The sequence below is a fragment of the Fomitiporia mediterranea genome (genome assembly GCF_000271605.1).
Source record: "Fomitiporia mediterranea MF3/22 unplaced genomic scaffold FOMMEscaffold_3, whole genome shotgun sequence".
Classification (NCBI taxonomy): domain Eukaryota; kingdom Fungi; phylum Basidiomycota; class Agaricomycetes; order Hymenochaetales; family Hymenochaetaceae; genus Fomitiporia; species Fomitiporia mediterranea.
The window spans coordinates 3,728,462-3,746,179 of NW_006760388.1; the positions used below are offsets into that span (position 1 = coordinate 3,728,462).

Below are 17,718 nucleotides of genomic sequence, written 5' to 3' on the forward strand. Positions count from 1 at the left end.
CTAATCACTCTAAGCTCGTCTCACAGGCGCAGCCTCAATCTCCACAACCTGCTCAACCTCATTCCACACACACTCGCAGTTCAACTTGCAGGGACCAAGCAACGACCAAAACGTGGTGACGAAGACTACGTCGAACGGCCTGAGAATGCGGTCATCCTTGTCCAACACAAATCCCACTCGCAGAAGAATGAGGCAGAGGCAGCTGGTGGTGTAGGGGTTGGGACTGTAGAAATGGCGTATTATTTACTATTTTTGTATTCTATAATTTAAATATAATTATATTCGATTAATTATTTGATATAAAATTGTATAGTAAGCAAAAGCAAGCTATTCAAACACTTGTAATGACTTGTAAGCATTATAAGCAGATATTACACTGTCACAAATTAATAAGTATGTCTTAACCTTGTAATTTAGGAAGTATATTATAATCACTTGTATAACTTGACAATTTATAAAATTATATCAGAAATTGCCAAGTTTTAAAAGTATTTTTTCTTGCTTATTTAACATTGTACTTTCCTTGCTTAACCCCCCAGGAAGATTATAAGTAATTGGACAAATTTTATAAAATTTATAAAATATACAAGATTACAAGCAAGTATAATACTTAAGACTTTTTCGTGATGTTGGTCATTGGAGAACAAAGGACAAAATACTTCAGTTTGTTCCTTAGGACATTGTCCTTAAGGCAGGCTGAGCCACCAAAGGTTGATATTCTAATAGTTGTTACATAACTCTCTTGTTTATTGACTGCTAATATGATTTCCATATGCATGCTCTTCTTCAGTGTGCTTGGGTTTGACATGGTTTTGACATTAAGAAAGCTAAGATGACTGAGACCTTCTAGGTTCTTAGCCCAGATCAACATTCCTGGGTTGATATCTTCTGGTTTTGTTTCTGTATATAATTTATTCTCTCCTTGCATATCTCCTTCTTGTATTGTGGAACTCTACTCTGTGAGAGAAGATTAGTCTGACTTGTTCTCTGTCTCAGCATTTTGAATTTTCCAGTTTTCTTATTACTAAGGAACATTCTATTATACAGTTACTAAACAAAAAAAGTCTAGTAAAGTAAAGTTAAATGGCTAAGTCTACTGTCTGAAGCTGTTCCTCCTAAGGAGTAGAGGGACATTATGAATCCATTCTGTACAATAGTTCCCCTGTAATATTAACCTTTACAGAGTTGCTTAGTTTGTTATTACTATTAAAAGTGCTATAGTATTAGACAAGACACACTTTACTTATATCAAGAAGGGAAAATGCATACAGGGTCAAGAAGATTTTTAGCTTTGCACATAATTTAGTGACAGCTTTGAATTATATCTGGGATGCATCTAACAATTTGACCAAGGAAGAGAGACTTCAGGTAAGCTAAAAAAGAATTAATATTATTATAATAGAGTTTTCTGACTACACACTACAAGCTTATTATGATTGCTTACAAGTACTTGAAATTAGAGACATGATTGCTATATAATAATATAAAGGTTTTATAGAATGAGAAACATTAGAGACCTCTGTCAATATGGAACAGGCTGTATGCACTATTCTCTAAAACTTAAGACTTTACTGATCAACTGGGATTTCTCATAAAAATTTGCTCAGAGTTCCTCAGGACCAACATTGTCCATTCATTTCTCTATTCTATTCTATTTTGTCTAACATACTGCTAGCTTGTTTTTTAAGGATAATAGTTGGAAACAAGAATATAACTGTTATGTCTGTGCAACACATTGCCCAGCTCTGTTCTTTGTAGTGACCACCTCCGCCAGAATCTCATTGCCAGCTGCCAGTGCCCCATGCTCCACTTCTCCTTGTATCTTTGCTGCTGCTACTTCTGTTACTGTAGCTACTTCTGCTCATTGTTGGAGTTGCAGCTGTTTCAGTACGTGCTCTGATGAAACTTTCAAATTCTGGCCTGACCACACTGATGTAAGAGTAGAGTTGTCCTAGTGTTGTTCCGTCAATACTCGACTCTCTGCCTGTGTACTAGTATGCATCCAAGGAGTAAGTAATTAAAATATTGAAGATGTTTACCTACTTACGTTCCCATTTTCATCAAAGGGTATGTAGCATGGAACCAGCATTACCCATCCTCCTTCATAATAACCTTCAATATGAATTGGGCTAAGCTGATCTGAACTTTCCTTGGTCGTCGGTGAAATCGGGACAAAATACTTCCACTTGTCACTAGGGATACCCTTGCTGCTAAGACTTGCTGAACAGCCAAAGTTTGATATTCCGACCGTTGTCACACAATTGCTGTTAACAGTCAAAACGAGCTCGTTATGCTTTTTCTTCTTCACTTCATTCGGCAACCGCCCGTCAACTTGAAGAAATCTATGCCGAAAGCCAGACTCTGGGTTCTTAGTCCAGATAGTCATACCTGGCACTATTTCTCCCAGTTTCTTTCCCGAAAATCGCTTCTCCTGAACTTGATTTGCTAAACTCTGCAAGGCTGTGGGAGGATTTCCATAATCAGAGGATGCCATTCTGAGGGATAAAAGATATCTAGTTGAGTGAAGCTCTTGGTCAAGTCTGATACTTGTTCCGATAACTCGGAAGGAGATCCGGTGCTTATTATACCCTGAGTTCACATAGAACGATGTGCAAAGATTCTTTTGAAGTATTACAGTATTGGCAAAGTTGGTCTTGCTTTAATAGGCGGGAGATATGCAAATAGCCCTCAGAAGTGTTGGCGTTGCATCTGACGTTTAACTAAGTAGTATTGGGGTGCTTGCAGTTATTGGCAAGTTGGCTAAATGAGAGGCTACTACGCATCACGAAATGCTTCATACCTTCCGGTCCGGGAAATCTGCTTTCGCATGTCATTATCCACCTTACGACGCTTTGCCTCCCTGCAAGTTGAGCTATACAAACCTTGTGATCATTCCAGCAAACTGGAATAAATTACGGCTGCTATCTGCTTTGCTGTGATACTATATATCCAGATGTCCGTCACTTACAAGATAGAAGAGCAAAGGACATTAGAGGAAAGAAACAGGAGTGAACGTATTCTTTCATAGATGGGTATGATGGTAAACAGTACACAGAAACAAACAAACCACGCGAAATTGTGTCACGTGCACGAGTTGGTCCAATACGTTAACGGGGTGTTGGACACACTTGCACTGAATCTGTATCGCTCTAATTAGCCGCCCAAGGACGACTGAGCCAGCCGAGGCGAGAGCTGGTGCGTGTACTCAGGACTTTCTTTTGTCTGACTTATTCTGAACTGAAATCCTGCAGGTGTAAAAGGACCAGCGTGGGGTGGGTTTGGTTAGCCTCAAACAACCCTCAGAGCTGCTATCAAGAAATTTCGACAACAAGACAAGCTGAAATGTCTGCTACTACGCATTCGCGGGCAGACTCGTCTTCCCAATCTGGCATGACACTCCAGGACCTCTCGCTCGGTTCTTTGCCTAGTTTCTCCACACCGGCAAAGTACCGGATTCCCTCGACCTCCTCAGGGACAACTGCTCCTTCTTCAAATGCGCTCAGCACTCCCTCTCCGGGTGCTAGCTTAACCCAGAGCAGGACAGATGGTACTCTGGCTTCAACAACGAGCAAACGCTTGGCCTTTTCTAAGTTGACGAATGACGAGGATGAAGAGGAGCGCGATGCCGAAGTACCGCGGACACCTGGTGAAGTTAAGGGAGAGCTTATGGCTACACCTATGCCTAGCCGCCTGTCAACCAAGCAGAAATCGGGCTCAGGTGCAAAAGGAGCCACGAACCTCACTTTACGAGATCAAGAGAAAGTGTGTCTATTTCATAGGCTTGTCAATGTCAAAGCTAATCTTGCATAAAGCACATCGACGCGTTAAAGAAAGAAAACTTCAACATCAAGTTGAAAGTACACTTTCTTGAGGAACGGCTAGCGCAACTCGCCCCTGATCAGATTGACGCTGCACTCAAACAGAATATAAATCTCAAAATTGAGGTACAGCAACGGGGAGTTGAAATGAAGAAGTACAAGAAACTTGTACTAGAGTTGGAACGTGAGCTCCAGCGTCTGCAGCAAGGTCGTGGTAGGGAACGAGAGCTTGAGCAGAAGCTCGAGAACATGGAGCACGACCTAAGAGAAGTCAGACGTCGAAAAGGCGGTATCGGTCCCATGGATGAGGAACTGCGTGAAGAGAACGAGGAACTTAAGAATCAGGTGGTAGAACTGAGGGCCCAGATCGAGGAGAATTACGCTGAGATGCAAGAACTGGCCGCAGAACTGGAAAGGAAAGGCGGTGCGGAAGCTACTGCGGCTGATATGAGCCAACGACGATCGCGTCTTGAAGCTCGAATCAGGGAGCTGGAAGATGAGAATGAGGATCTCCACGTAAAGCTTGACGATCACGCCGAAGTGCTGGCACATCGGGAGGATGAGCGTGAGGAGCTTTATGATAAAGTCGAATCCCTCGAACTCCAACTAGAAAGTCTTCAGCGGAGGCACGAGGCGGTCTCGCAAGAGCGTAGTGAGAGCCAACTGAGGATGTATGAGAACCAAGAAGAGCGAGAAGCGATGGAGGATACTAATAATGAGTTGAGGGACAAGCTAGCTGCCGCGGAAATTGAGCTGAACATGAAAGATGACGAGCTCACTTCAAAGGACAGAGAGATTCAAGAAATCATTAGGGAGAACGAACGCGCAGCTGACGAACTCAACAAAGAATGGCGGCAGGAAGTGGATGAAGCACGAAACCAAGTCGAGGAGCTCCGCGATGTACGTCCTGTCCCTTTCTCTTATGTGGATTTTAACCTCAGACATAATAGGTTCTCGCCGAACGAGATGCTGATTCCAAAGAACTCCGAATGCACGTCTCAGAATTAGAGGCGAATACCACGGACCTTCATAACAAATTTGAAGCAGCCCTGGCCCATCTAGAGCAAGAAGCCGAAGAAAAGGATGCGGAAATCGAGAGTGCAAATCGCGAGATTCAGAAGCTCGGTCAGCGAGTGTTTGAGCTCGAGGATGAACTTGACAATGTCAAAGCGATGAGCGATAAGATTCGCGATGAAGAAGCGATGGAGAGAGACAGGTTAGACACTATGGTCTCTGCCCTTAAAGAGGTCAGTTTCGTTTCCTATCATTATATTCTGACCCCCTCATCGCATTTTCATGAATAGAAACTCGCTTTGTGTAACTCAGAACTACAGGAGATCACTGAGCTCTACGAGCAAGCTAGGGACGACGTGCGGGATTGTCAAGTGCAGAAGGAGGAGCTTGCTCAGCATGTTGAGAACCTCGTGGAGGAGATGCATCGTGAGCGGGAACTGCGACAGAAGGTTGAATTCGAGCTCGACACGCAGGCGAATTCGCATGATGCCGCTCTTCGTTCAGAACGGCGTACACTTGAGGCAAAGGAATCCGCACTGCAGTCTGCACTTGCAGATCTTGCGCGTACTCAGGCGCTTTTGACTCAACGAGACGCGGATCTCGAAGATGTACAGGCTGTGTTGCGAGAGCAGGAGGCAGAAGTACGCAAGCGCGGTGAGAATGCTACGGCGGATCGTTTCTCTCTGCAACTTGAAGTTGATCGACTACGTCGCGATGCCGATAGACTCGAGGAGGAACTGTCGCGCGCACGTGCAGAACTTGCTGCGAAAGAGACGAAGATGCGCGAGCGAGATGATGCCGTGGATCGGTTGCATGCTGAGAACCGGGATCTCACAACGCAACTTGCGTCACAAACTCAGGCGCGTTTGAACATGATTGAGAAGCTGGATGCTTCGCAGAACAGTCTGCGCACGGCAGAATCGGAGTTGGCTTCATGCAAGCAGCGACTGAGCGACTTGGAGCAGAGGCTATCCAAGGATCAGAGATCGTTGCTCAACAGTGAGAAGAACTACACCGAGCAATTGCACGAGCGAAATTCGCTTCTGCTAACTATCTACTCGTACATGGATAAAATCCTTGGAGTAGAAAAAATGCCTGTGAGTCCTCGTCATATTGTCCCTAAGTATGCCCGCCTTACATCTATCTTCTCAGAAAAAGCCAGAGACGAAACCCTTTACCAATTTCCCTGTCTTCCACGAATTGATCATGACGCGACTCAAAGCTCTCAACCAGATTGCGACTGACTTTGAGAAGAGGAGTAAAGAAATTGAGACGCGGTACACGGATAAACTGAACGAGATCCGGAAGCAGATCGATTCGAAATGGAAGCAGATTGACAAGTTTGATGTATCTGTCCGAAACCTCATGGACCAGAAGCACCTTTGGAAACGCAAGCTTGCTCTTAAGGAAGGAGAACTTGAAGCTCTGAAGGTTATTCATCATACAACTTACTCTTGGAAACTCGTTTACTGACGCCATTTCTTTTAGTCAACGAATTCAGAGCTGCAGACCCAGGTCTCTTCAAGACGACATGGACAATCTGAGTCGCTCGAGATCAAATCTCTACAAGCACGAGCAGCAAATGCCGAACGCAGACTCACGAATGCACAGAACCAGCTGCTGGCGGCTGAAGAAAAGATGGCTGCGATGAACCAGAAGACAACCGTAGCTGACAATAAATGGGAAGCACGCGTAAAGGAGTACGAGTCTCGGCTCCGCGCGGCTGAGGAACGTGTGAAGCGTGAACGGCAGGGCGCGAAGGAGAGAGTGAATGAGCTAGAGACGACAATAAAGTAAGTTTCTCCTTCAATGTTCTAGACATACTGAATAACTCATATTTTGTTCACCTTCACTTCAGGTCGTATCGACGGCAAATCGACATAGCAAGCAAGCGCAATCAGCAACTCAATGAGCTCGTCGACCCCAACAAGGCATCTTCTCCGAAGCAATGATTTTTTCCGTTTCTTGTTACTTCCATGTAGATATCGACATTGTTTTCTCCCTTTGCTTTGGTCATTTGTAGCACGAGAGTGTGCATTGATGTATTTTTTATGTTTCTCTCGAGCTTGTGCCGTCATGTATTATACGTACCTCTCGCTTTACAACTTTATGATAATGCACTCATGACTAGACGTACGATCTCATGATTTCTGTGGAAGGAAGAATGAAAGGTATATATATTTGAACGAATGTGATTATACATGTTACAGGATCAGATGTTGATCCAGCAGAGTGTAAGGAATGCATATGTGAGGATACTCAACGTTGCGGCAATAAATACCCAGATTAAGAAAGGAACACCAATGAAATTATCAATGCTTGCTGTGCTCAGCACCTAAACCAGCAGCATAGCCTACAGCCATCGCATTGCCTGCCTGCTCTGCAAGATGGCCGTTCTCCCCCGTCCCATTTCCAACGGGCACGAATACAGTACGGTTCCCGTACGCCGCAATGCGAGATACATCGATACGACGAAGCTGCATCTCACGAGCGAATGTATCGCGTACTTCTGCATCTGCAACGGCGCGGAGACGAATAGCGTCTGCCTCTGCACGTGCAGCGAGGAGCGTTGCTTCGGCTTGTGCTTCTGCGGCGATTTGGGTGGACTTGGCTGCTGCGCGAGCTGAAGCAACGACTTGATATGCGTCTGCATCGGCTTTCGTCTGTGTAGAGAGTTAATGATGTAGGTAAGCGAGTGCAATTTCGTGCGAAGAATGAAGGGAAGGACTGACATTGAGAGCTTGTGCTTTGATCTTTGTGACAGATAGGGCTCCTTCCTCTTGTTTGACTTTGTTGCTATTCTCCCGGTCGACGTTCTACAATACAAGAAGATCAGTTTACGTACTGCCACATTGAGGGATGGTACGTACCGCAGCCTCAACTTGAGCTTGGAGGGCACGGGTCGTAAGTTTGTCCATCGTAGCAGCGATTTCACCCTTGAACTGTCGGTCAATCACAGCTATCGTACAAAGCAGGTGCATTAGCATTAGCAAGTTGTGGGGATGTAATTCTACGTACCCAGATCTTTCAAGACAATACCGTATTCGAGCGCAGCAATGTGCATTTCGTCCATGGCTCGAGTACGGAGAGCATCGAGGAAGGCAGACGATGCATCATCACCAGAATCAAGATTGTCAGGTCCGAGTGATCGTTGCTTCACCATCGAGGAATAGTCCACTAATCAAAAGTAAAATAACTTAGTTATTGAATGGGAGAACAGAGTAATGCAATACGAACAATGAGCAACAATTTGTGTCAATATAGACTGCGTCTTGTCACGAAGAGCATCAAACGGTGTATTGTACCCATGAGTTGTGAGCTGTTGAAATTTTTTAATAATCATTCCACAAGCGGAGGAGATGCATCACTTACTTTCAATGGCTCCGTCAACTGCCACTTAAGATAGATCGTCAGGCTAACGGGTACCTGATCCCGAGTGAAGCTGGAAAGACGGGCATTGAATGAGGATTATTATCGACTGACAACAATAGCAAACACGAACATGTCCTTTGTAGGCATCTCAAGTTGGTTCTCGCCAAGCGTGAATAGACCACGAAGTGTCACATTCGGATTTGTGATGTAGTGTTGCCCAGCAGGCAGAAGCTCAAGGTCATCTCCGCGTTGCAGGATAGCACAGTTGTTTGCTGGGATGTTAAGGCTGGTTTTATGCTGGTTAGTACGAGAAGAACCATGGACTTATGTGGAAAACCTACAAAAGCGCAACAACGTATTCTTGTTCCTTCCCAGAACCAGTACGGCTACGCATCCGAACTTCATGACTCCAACCGAGCGTGGCACCGGTGACACGGTCCTTGACTGCATTCGGCAGATGCGTTTGATCAACAACGGCGAGCACCTCGTAAGCACCTTCAATGCTAAGCGCTGCGAAACCACCGTTCTTGACGACGAAAATACGGTTATTTGGATCGCTGATAACAGCTGCTTGATTCTGAGATACTTGGACGACGATCAGACCGAGGAACTCGACAACTGTGTCAGAGACTGGCATAGATAAGATCAGTACAAATTATGATAAAGTCACTAGGCTTGCACGTGTATTACTTACTTCCTTTCGTCCCGTTCCATTCTCGAGCCCACCAGTTACGAAGAGGGAAACCAGGATAACGACCAGGCTTGGTGAGGACCTTGGGCATTCCACCATGATTGATGAACCCAATTTGTCCTGGGGCAATCTCCCTACCAATCCAATCTGTCGGATTCTTTAACGAAGTTCAGTTCAGGCAACATATTGATATTATATTATGCTGCTTTCATACCTTCTTTGAAAGAATTCTCCTGCCATTCCACTGTGTAGTCATACATCAGAATTAATGAGCTTCATGACACGTGATTACGCAGGCTCAAGCACAGAAAAGGGCTCACAGATTTCAATTGACCATCGAGTTTCTTTAAAGCGGCAAGGACACCGTCCCTCTCAATCTTCACAAAGAATGGGCGTCCTTCATCGAGATTATAATTGTCCTGAGTAGCGAAGAGAACACGAGGGTGTTTGCTGGATGCACTAATACCGGCTGTCTCTGTTACAGGACTCCTCTTACTGCTTCTACCGTGTACCTCGTCCAAATGCCAGTCGTTCGAGCCAAAATCAGAAGCACCTCCGCCAATGACCGTTGTGTTTCCAGCAACGCTTAATCCGGATGACATTGGTTCGGTACAAGTAATAAGTATTGGTTGGGTGAGACAGGAGTCAAGCCTGTTCAAGTCGCGTGTTCGAAGTGCTTTGAGTCGGGTGGGAGCTGATGGGCTTAGGTGTTGTAAACACTGAGTATCCAGGTACCTTTTATACTAACGTTCTATCCGCAGCATAGCCTTGAATTGCAATTGAATAGACGTCAAGCGTGGGATGGGTCGAAGCGCACGGCACGGAGGGGCCCGTATAAGGTTTGATGGCCTACCCGAATTTTGATCAACGGCATCTTCAGCGCTTCACCGCCTCTTTACTTTGACTTACAACGCTAGCATTGATTCAACTGACTATTATGCTACCGAACACACCTTCAGCCCGTTGCTGAAGGGTTTAAAGTACTTTGGATTCCAAGTTGAAGCTCGAGACCTTTTATTATGTCAATTCATTACATGCGAAGAAAACACCTGCGTAGCCCATTCATCGTATGGCCTGTGCCCCTCCGGATCAACTCGTTATTCACTGTGGTTTTATAGAGCTACTAAGCGAACTCATGACCCGTGCCACACGCTCGTCGCCTATTCTCCAAGTAGGACAGCTAACTCATCACTAGGCACCCTGTCCCCCCAGGATTTCACATTGTAGCATAGCCTCTTCTCCAAAAACACTGGCTTTAGGTACGAGTAGAATGGTTTCCTCGCCTTGCATTTGAAACACATATCATCGGTTACTTCTCAACTGAGGATATTTCGCTGGAGACGTGCATGAACAGGAAATACTGAATAGGCCAAAAATACTTATGTGTCTGAAGTTCCCATCACACGATGCTCCAACGCGTTTGGATCCTAACCATCTTCAGAATCCAATTCACCGAGAGCTCTGCTTGTCGATCGTAATTTCGACTATCTGGCATGGACGATAACGACGAGGTAATATTGCCTACTTGTGTTTATTGATCAATCTGACTCCGAAGGTATCATTGCACTGCATTTACTCAGCGCCTTGGGTATATAACAAGGGAGAATGAACATTGCCTGAATGGCACTGCCACGAAATATCAACTTTGTCGAGAAATCCAAGTACGAACTTGAATATCCCCCATCTAAAAGTCAATGTTCAGAATCGCACAGTCTAAGATCCAGTCATATTAAACTTCCGTAGCGTTGCAACGTCTTCGTCCCACGAAGTCCGAACATGTTCTCCGACGTTGTACGGTTCGATCATATTACGAGTCCCACTGATAGGTCCGTGGGTTCTGGTAGGATTGGGCTGCCCGGCTGTTGAGATCCTCCTAGATGCTCGGACACGTCTGAAAATGTAGAAAACAAACACTGAAATGACAGCAACGGTCGCTCCTATCCCTACAGAAACGCTGATTATCTGTCCTTTGTTCAGAATGCTGTGTGGATCAGAGCTATAGTAAAGAGATACCGGTTAGTGCATTATGCAAATTCACATTGGTGGGATGACAATCACCCTGATGCTGGCAATGTCACTGTTGGAAGACCAGAGGTATAGCTCGCATCAACACCTGACAGTGTAGCTACCATTCCACTGGATCCTGTTGTTGAAGAACTAGGTTTAGTGAAAGAAGATGAACCTGTGATTGTTGTTGAGGCAACAGATGTCTGCCCAATTCCAAGAATTTGAGATGTCAAAGGAATAGTAGTGGGGACCATGGATGAAATGGTTAGAGGAATTGTTGGTGTTGGAGTGTTAGGGCTTGCCTGAGGTGAAGAATGGCCCAATGTCCCAGAAGAATCTGAGATACTTGATAGGGCATGTGAAGTTGACGTGAATTTTGTGGTGTCAGGTGTGCTCGAAATGCTGACACCGACACGGCTAGTTGGATTATCACACGAAAGGTACACAGGGCCAGGGCCAAAATTACTATTTAGAAGACCACAGTTAGTGTCTTTGCAATTCACCAGAGAGTGACTTACACTTCCATTTAAAGTGTCGATCTTCCAAAACAAAAAAACAAAAACAAAAAACAATGTTTTATGTGTTTTCACTTTGAGGTAGACGGGAAGCGACCAGGAGTAGCAGTTCTGTCAAAGATACTGATTACAAACAAATGTGTATTCTATTGAGCCCGGTTAAAAAGGGAATCTTGTTAGACATATCTGAAGGAAGTACGACTCACCTGGATGTGGGCAGAAATGGAGGTAGCTGAGCTGCAAGCTCAAGTCAACATGCACATACTAAAGTAGTTCCCTATGTGTTTTAGATGCTGTCAGAAGATACTGTTTATCGGACAGGGGACACACCAAATTGCTTCTTCATCAAGTCTGGTAATGATCATTTCCTGTATGTGGATGATCTTATCACTGAGGCGACAGAAACCACCGGCTTCATCAAGAGTGTCAACAAGATTGACCAGAATTGTAATAGGAAAATGCAGTCGTCAGACAACATCAAAACATTGAGAAGATCCGGTGTAGTCTTACGTGTTTCTGAACGGGTACTGAGAAGAATCCTGAGTTCGCATCTATGGTCAGCAAAAGGAGTTGGTCTTTGCTATTCCCCAGTAATGCCTGGGCCTGCAAATTCTGATGATCATCCCAAAAGAACAGTCAGGACTTTTTATGAACTTGAAGAGATAAAAAAGATTACACACTGGTCAGATGAACCTAAAACCTGAGCAACACTTTGATCCTAAGAGTGTGTATGCTGTTATCGTGCTTAAGCAGTTTATTTTGATCAAGTTAGCATGAACAAGTATGTACTTTCCAGTGCCACAAGGCTAATCACCTTTGATCCCGCCTACGAGGAAACAGCAAGCAACAGATTGATTGAGGTATTATCTAGAATCGAGAAAAATAGCAAGAGAGCAGTGCGGTCATCAGGCATCATCACGGAGTTGATACGGCGGATGCATTTCTCTACACGGTCTGAACAGTAACTGAGAAAACTCCTTATCTGCTGACCTACAGGTTTAGATAAACCATCTCAATCCCCGGTAGCCGAGCAGACAATAGTAGCCCGAGCCCATATTGACGAAGTCGTGAAGAACAAGAGGCCACAATTCTTTAAAGTTCATCGGTGATAAGTGCGTATATTCTCCTGGATGAGTAATCCCACAATGTACGCCAAGGCCCTAAATGATACAAACGCCAGGAGGGAGATGATTGGTATTAGAACGTGTTGAATTCCAATTAGAGGTACAACTGTCGACACATGAACGAGAATAGTCTCCACCGCTCTAATCGCACGACTGGCTTCACCGCTATCCAACAGATTCAGCAGGGTGGGCCATTAGAGAGTAAATTAATGTGATCGAAACGAAATACAAAGGAAAGCGACTGGCTAAGCCGCTTTTTGTCTCTTCTCAGTTCGTTCTCCATCGTCCTCATCACTTTCTGAATCGTCCGATTCTACTTCCCTCAGTCCTTTCATCTTCTTCGTCTGCAGCTTGCTGAGGTCCTGCTTTCCAATGTGCAAGCGTCCACGCACATCGCCCATCTCGTCCACTTCCACGTTCTTCTTGCGTTTCCCGAGACCCTTTTCTATATCTTGCTTCTTAAGTTTTGGTCGGCGCAACGCAGCTTTCAGCATATCTGGATCTGGAGGTTGATGTCTTCTGAGTGTGAGATCGAGCGATGGGCCCATGGGGGCGAGCTCTATCCGAGGAATTTTCGTGCCTGAAGCAACCGCACTAATCGTGTACGTCCGTAAATGAACTTTCGGTAAGTTTTTCGTATCTTCCGATGAAGCATCTATGGTTGCTGCGTTTAGACCTTCTGGCGTTGGAGCGAGCTGGATGCTGATGACGTGTTCCACACCTGACAGGTGTATCCCTTCGATGACTTCACTCCCGAAAAAATCCAACAGAAGCGATTTTAGTTGCATGAAGCGAGGGTGAGTATCAAAAAGCTCTGATGCGAAATGCATCAAAGGCCTGTGTCCCATTGTCGATTTTTTCGTCTACGAGCGAGCAAGAATACTGATTATTGGGTACAGATCGATGTCCCGTACAGTAAACGCACCTTAAATTGTTCCATGCTGACAAACTTGTCAACGCCAACCTCACACATATCAAGCACTTTCCCATCGTACATGCGCACAAACGTTAACCCATCCGGTCTCTTCTTCGTACTTTGTGCGACGACGAACATAGAAGCGTCATTTTTGTTCGCCCAGAACTCAAGCGAAGATGTGTCCTCAAATGGTCGAATAGTATTTTTCTTCGAAAATGAAATCGCATGTGGACGTTTCAAGGCCATCTTGAGAACACGTATCATCAGAATAGTAGCTGCACTCTGGGAGTCAGCATACTTACTAGTTCTTTCATGACAGCATTCAGAGTTTCACCAGTCGAGGTTCCCTTGACAAAAATTGCGGTTCGAGGATCCTCGACTTCCTTGGGCTCCCGAGCTTCCAAGGCTCTCTTTGAGCGAGCATTACGAGGTTTTCTATAAACACAAATTCAGTCTAGTTATTGCTTCACATTCAGTTGATGGCTTACACGACTCGTAGCATGTCGATGGCTGGCAGCTTCAAAGTGCAACCAGAAATTCTAACAACCTTGAGCTTAGGTCTAGGTGTGATTTGCGTGTTCAAATTTGGAAATGATTACGTCAATCCATGTTTGCCTTGTCCTCGACTCCTGGGTCGTCGTTCAAGCTCATCTCCTTCTTCGCACTGCTTAGCTCTACCTGAGGCACTGTGTTTTGATGCAAATAACAAGTAATTACGATCAATTATCATGCTTTCTGGATTGTCATAGGATGAATAAAGTAGAAGATGGAGTTATTCTCGTGAGTACAGTTTTTCGTAGGTCCTGCGTCGCCATTCAATCTAGGTCTTCTTCTGACGACTTAACGCAAGTGTTCGAAGAGATTGTGTCACTCTATGCTGTGACAGGAGCCTTTTCCAAACTGGTACTTAGATAGCCATCCTCAGAGCAGCACGAATATGACAAAGTTTAATCGTATCGAGTTTCTACGGGATAATTTTTACGGCCGTCGTCTCTCTTCCCCTCTGACACTCTATCGGTTCTCTTGAGCTCGTGGTTGCAGTATTTCCATACGTATCCGCCTCGTGCTGTCGCTTCATCATAACGTGCATACGATGCTGGTCTTTCCGACCATGCATCCCACGTTTTCCGCTTCCGTGCCGTCGCAAAAGATGAACGATGATCGCTTGTTCACATGTACCCGCACCGCCGATGTGACATCGTGTGAGTGCAGACCTTCTGTTCTACCGAGAAGACCGAACCTTAGGTTTGAGGAAGTATTGCCGAGTTCATCCGTATAAACTATTCTCGTGCAAGAGGTGATATTAATGCTTTCCTCTGAATCGTCATGCTCAACTCAGTGCCGCTAATATTTGGAGACACGTATTCCCTATTTCTATTATGCATGATTTCAATGCGAAGACGATGGACCATATGATAAGGATGCTGCACTGTCTACGGGGTATACACTAAGGAAATCTTGGCAGTCTGGGGCGATTTGTTTGGAAGTCAGTGGAGAACAAACCCTTCCATTTCAAGAACATCTGTGGCGGCTTAACCTTCGACTAAAGGCCACTCAATTATTTGCGTCGAAGATCCCGCACCCAGCTGTTGCACTCCCGCGTGGATTTACAGTGGTCAATTGATCAGTACAGATTGTGGATTTCTGACGCATGTTTATGGAATTCATCCATTTACTGTTTCTATTCATTGTTTGGATCGTCGCTCTCTGAGAAAGGTTCCTTCTTTCAGCCTTGATCCGCGGAAGATTGAACCGCATTTGGCACCACCAATAGGTCTGATTACGCTCAGACTTTGGAAGTACAAAGATAGCTATACGCGACAATGTCCTCCCAAGGTAAGTCAGATGGTCTTTAATACCAAACGGCAGGAGTCCGACAGTGCGGACTGATAAGGTTCAACACAGTCCATCTGCGCCGTCTTCGGCACCTCGACCCGTACCCTACTTTGCTGTTTGCAAAGTCTGAACATCATTCTGCGTTGCAGCTTGGCCGCATGCTCATTACTACCCCGTGTTCAGCTTCGTGAAAACACGTCTCCAGCAGATTCGGCGGCAGAACAAGGCTACCCTTTCCTGGCCTGTCTTCTTAAGGTTTAAATTCAAGATGCTCGTGGGCCTAGCCTCCACATTTAACGGAACTTGAGTACTCGAATACGAAGCTTTAATGCTTCAGTCAGCGTCGGACTGTCGCTTTTTTGCTGATTAGTGCGTAACAGACACCGGAAGGAATGTTTATGCTCACCATATCGGGTTGTGGCAATGGGATATCTCTACCGCAAAAGATCATACCGGTTATATATTATACCGGACCTCCTGTTTGGGACCATGGCCGTCTACAGAGCACTCTCGGAAGATGAACGGCTCGATTGCTTGGCTGCAGAATGCTGAATAGACACTGTCCTTCCTTCCTGTTGCTCGGGCTGATCCTGATCCATCTATGGCATCTGCAAATGTGTCGAAATTTACCATGTAGATGGTCGAATCTACATGCCAGCATATTCTTGGATTGGTACTGCGCAACTTGCGCTGAAAGAAACTTCCGAATGCGGGGCCCGGAGATTCCAAGTTACCGACGTAGCGCACGTGACTAAAAGGTCATTTCCGGCGGCAGGGACACAGAGAGGATGGCTGTGCTGTTCGTCGGGACCTGGGCCTGACTTTCAGGAGAAAAGAATCAACGACTCAAAACACAATTTCACGGTCTGAACTCTGTCATTCCGTGATCGACTTCGCTGTCCATCCTGTTCCTGGCTTAGACCTCTCCCGGACATGGTCGCAGTAAACCAAGCAATACCTGCAATATGAGAGAAAAGAGCGTGTACCGCCCCATACATGCTTGGCATCCATGATCCATGCCGATTTGCATGTCCCGTCTTTATTGAGTGCGATAGCGGGAAAGAAACTTGTTGCAAAATGTTCCGTGCGGAACGATCGAAATCCACAGTTACCTGGCACTGCACAAGGGAAAAACAAGAAAGATTCGGGTTAATGAAATGCGATTGCCGGACATTCGTGCGGTATTGTCGCGCCGCGCAATCAATGGCTGTATGCAGTCGTGCAGGAGAGTTCCGCTGAATTCCTGAGAGTTTTTTACTTGGTGACAAACGATCTTGTACGTGTAGTGAATTAATGATTGGCGTTTTTATTGAATTAGGATGAATTCTCAGAGTCCAAAAGGTCTGGCCTTCATCCATTTTTCGCCGATATACGCCCAGTACAGCAAAAAATCGCAGACTAAGCCGTTCAATCAGCGAGACATGGCTCGTTTTCCGGGGCCGAGACTTCCTGATTTTTCGCAGAAAAGGCGGTGCTTGTTTGCGGTTTTATGTAAATCAGACAGGGTCCAATGATCTGCCGGCTTCCATCACCAAACCGTCCGCCCAGCTCGTGCTGGACACGTGATAGTATCCAATTCAAAGGTCTCAGCACTGCATTGCGGGTCCGGCATGCCCGACTGCGTCCAACCGAAACCCGACGGCGGCCATCCGCTAGATCAAAGAGACTCGGCCCAAATCATTTGCGTTATTCGGCCAACTTCAGCCTACCCCGCGTACAACGGGGCAGTCGTAAGGATCGACCGCGCCACACATTTCATCACAATGCGAAACATTCGTTTGCTACGGTGGGAGTAAAAACAGAAATTTAATTTATCAGCAAGACTCGGTCCGACTTGTCTATCATCTCTTTAACGTTCCGAATAATTTGAAATCGATCTTTCTGAACTTGGATCGATATGTCGTAGGTCGTCACAACGCAATTGGGGGAGTTTCAGGGACGAGATTGACTAGTAACGTTTAGCGACCCGGCGTTCCGTCTCGAAGTATAATCTCTAAATGGGTAAAGATACTTTTTAGAAAATGTTCCCCTTAATTAACGTCGTGGCTCTGCAATAAAAAAACAAATACAAGTGCAATTTCGACATCGGTTAGTGCCACTATCAGTCATCAGACCTCAGTATTGTAAGAAAGAGGATCTTTACACGAAAGAACTAAGAGAACATTTGTTTTCAGCCTGTTTTTAAAGAACTATTGAACCCTCTCCTTGTAATATCAAATATCACAATGACCTGCTTTACCAGTTTCAAATATTACCTGTTAGGAATACAAACTTGAAGTAAACAAAGTAACTGTAGTGTCGTTCGTGGCATTTTTTATCGAACCCTTGCATCAATAAAGCTGTATTTGGGAGTTACTAGAGGACTATGTATTTAAAAAAGAAATACAAATAATATTGCAAATAGTTATTTTAGCGCTGCAATGAT

General features: G+C 45.2%; 7 protein-coding genes across 7 annotated transcripts; 1 reads left to right on the forward strand and 6 right to left on the reverse strand.

Annotated features, from left to right (window-relative positions):
- Nucleotides 1–1,717: 1,717 nt before the first annotated feature.
- Nucleotides 1,718–2,494, reverse strand: FOMMEDRAFT_26910 (uncharacterized protein; the record flags this gene model as incomplete). The annotated part of the gene is made up of 3 exons (XM_007264254.1): nt 1,718–1,857; nt 1,892–1,991; nt 2,048–2,494. 3 exons carry the CDS (start codon nt 2,492–2,494, stop codon nt 1,718–1,720), a joined length of 687 nt encoding a protein of 228 aa, XP_007264316.1.
- An 896-nt stretch (nt 2,495–3,390) lies between these two features.
- FOMMEDRAFT_78216 (uncharacterized protein) lies at nt 3,391–6,784 on the forward strand (the record flags this gene model as incomplete). Its single annotated transcript, XM_007264255.1, has 8 exons — nt 3,391–3,762; nt 3,813–4,358; nt 4,467–4,742; nt 4,769–5,065; nt 5,213–5,929; nt 5,991–6,263; nt 6,321–6,625; nt 6,691–6,784. 8 exons carry the CDS (start codon nt 3,391–3,393, stop codon nt 6,782–6,784), a joined length of 2,880 nt encoding a protein of 959 aa, XP_007264317.1.
- Nucleotides 6,785–6,990: 206 nt separating this feature from the next.
- On the reverse strand, nt 6,991–9,606 carry FOMMEDRAFT_104683 (band 7 domain-containing protein). Its single transcript, XM_007264256.1, has 11 exons — nt 9,216–9,606; nt 9,110–9,139; nt 8,899–9,052; nt 8,546–8,834; nt 8,335–8,490; nt 8,205–8,274; nt 8,070–8,151; nt 7,851–8,009; nt 7,703–7,791; nt 7,565–7,648; nt 6,991–7,495 (listed from the first exon to the last, which is right to left on the reverse strand). The coding sequence occupies exons 1-11, from the start codon at nt 9,495–9,497 to the stop codon at nt 7,145–7,147; spliced, it is 1,746 nt and encodes a 581-aa protein (XP_007264318.1). The 5' UTR covers nt 9,498–9,606; the 3' UTR covers nt 6,991–7,144.
- A 1,002-nt stretch (nt 9,607–10,608) lies between these two features.
- Nucleotides 10,609–11,428, reverse strand: FOMMEDRAFT_153571 (uncharacterized protein; the record flags this gene model as incomplete). The annotated part of the gene is made up of 3 exons (XM_007264257.1): nt 10,609–10,891; nt 10,954–11,367; nt 11,421–11,428. 3 exons carry the CDS (start codon nt 11,426–11,428, stop codon nt 10,609–10,611), a joined length of 705 nt encoding a protein of 234 aa, XP_007264319.1.
- A 1,195-nt stretch (nt 11,429–12,623) lies between these two features.
- FOMMEDRAFT_166434 (Brix-domain-containing protein) lies at nt 12,624–13,975 on the reverse strand. The gene is made up of 4 exons (XM_007264258.1): nt 13,946–13,975; nt 13,760–13,892; nt 13,467–13,703; nt 12,624–13,404 (listed from the first exon to the last, which is right to left on the reverse strand). The coding sequence occupies exons 1-4, from the start codon at nt 13,957–13,959 to the stop codon at nt 12,787–12,789; spliced, it is 1,002 nt and encodes a 333-aa protein (XP_007264320.1). The 5' UTR covers nt 13,960–13,975; the 3' UTR covers nt 12,624–12,786.
- Nucleotides 13,976–14,421: 446 nt separating this feature from the next.
- FOMMEDRAFT_153573 (uncharacterized protein) lies at nt 14,422–14,656 on the reverse strand (the record flags this gene model as incomplete). The annotated part of the gene is made up of 2 exons (XM_007264259.1): nt 14,422–14,587; nt 14,643–14,656. 2 exons carry the CDS (start codon nt 14,654–14,656, stop codon nt 14,422–14,424), a joined length of 180 nt encoding a protein of 59 aa, XP_007264321.1.
- A 1,284-nt stretch (nt 14,657–15,940) lies between these two features.
- On the reverse strand, nt 15,941–16,651 carry FOMMEDRAFT_153575 (uncharacterized protein; the record flags this gene model as incomplete). Its single annotated transcript, XM_007264260.1, has 2 exons — nt 15,941–16,114; nt 16,157–16,651. The coding sequence occupies 2 exons, from the start codon at nt 16,649–16,651 to the stop codon at nt 15,941–15,943; spliced, it is 669 nt and encodes a 222-aa protein (XP_007264322.1).
- Nucleotides 16,652–17,718: the final 1,067 nt, after the last annotated feature.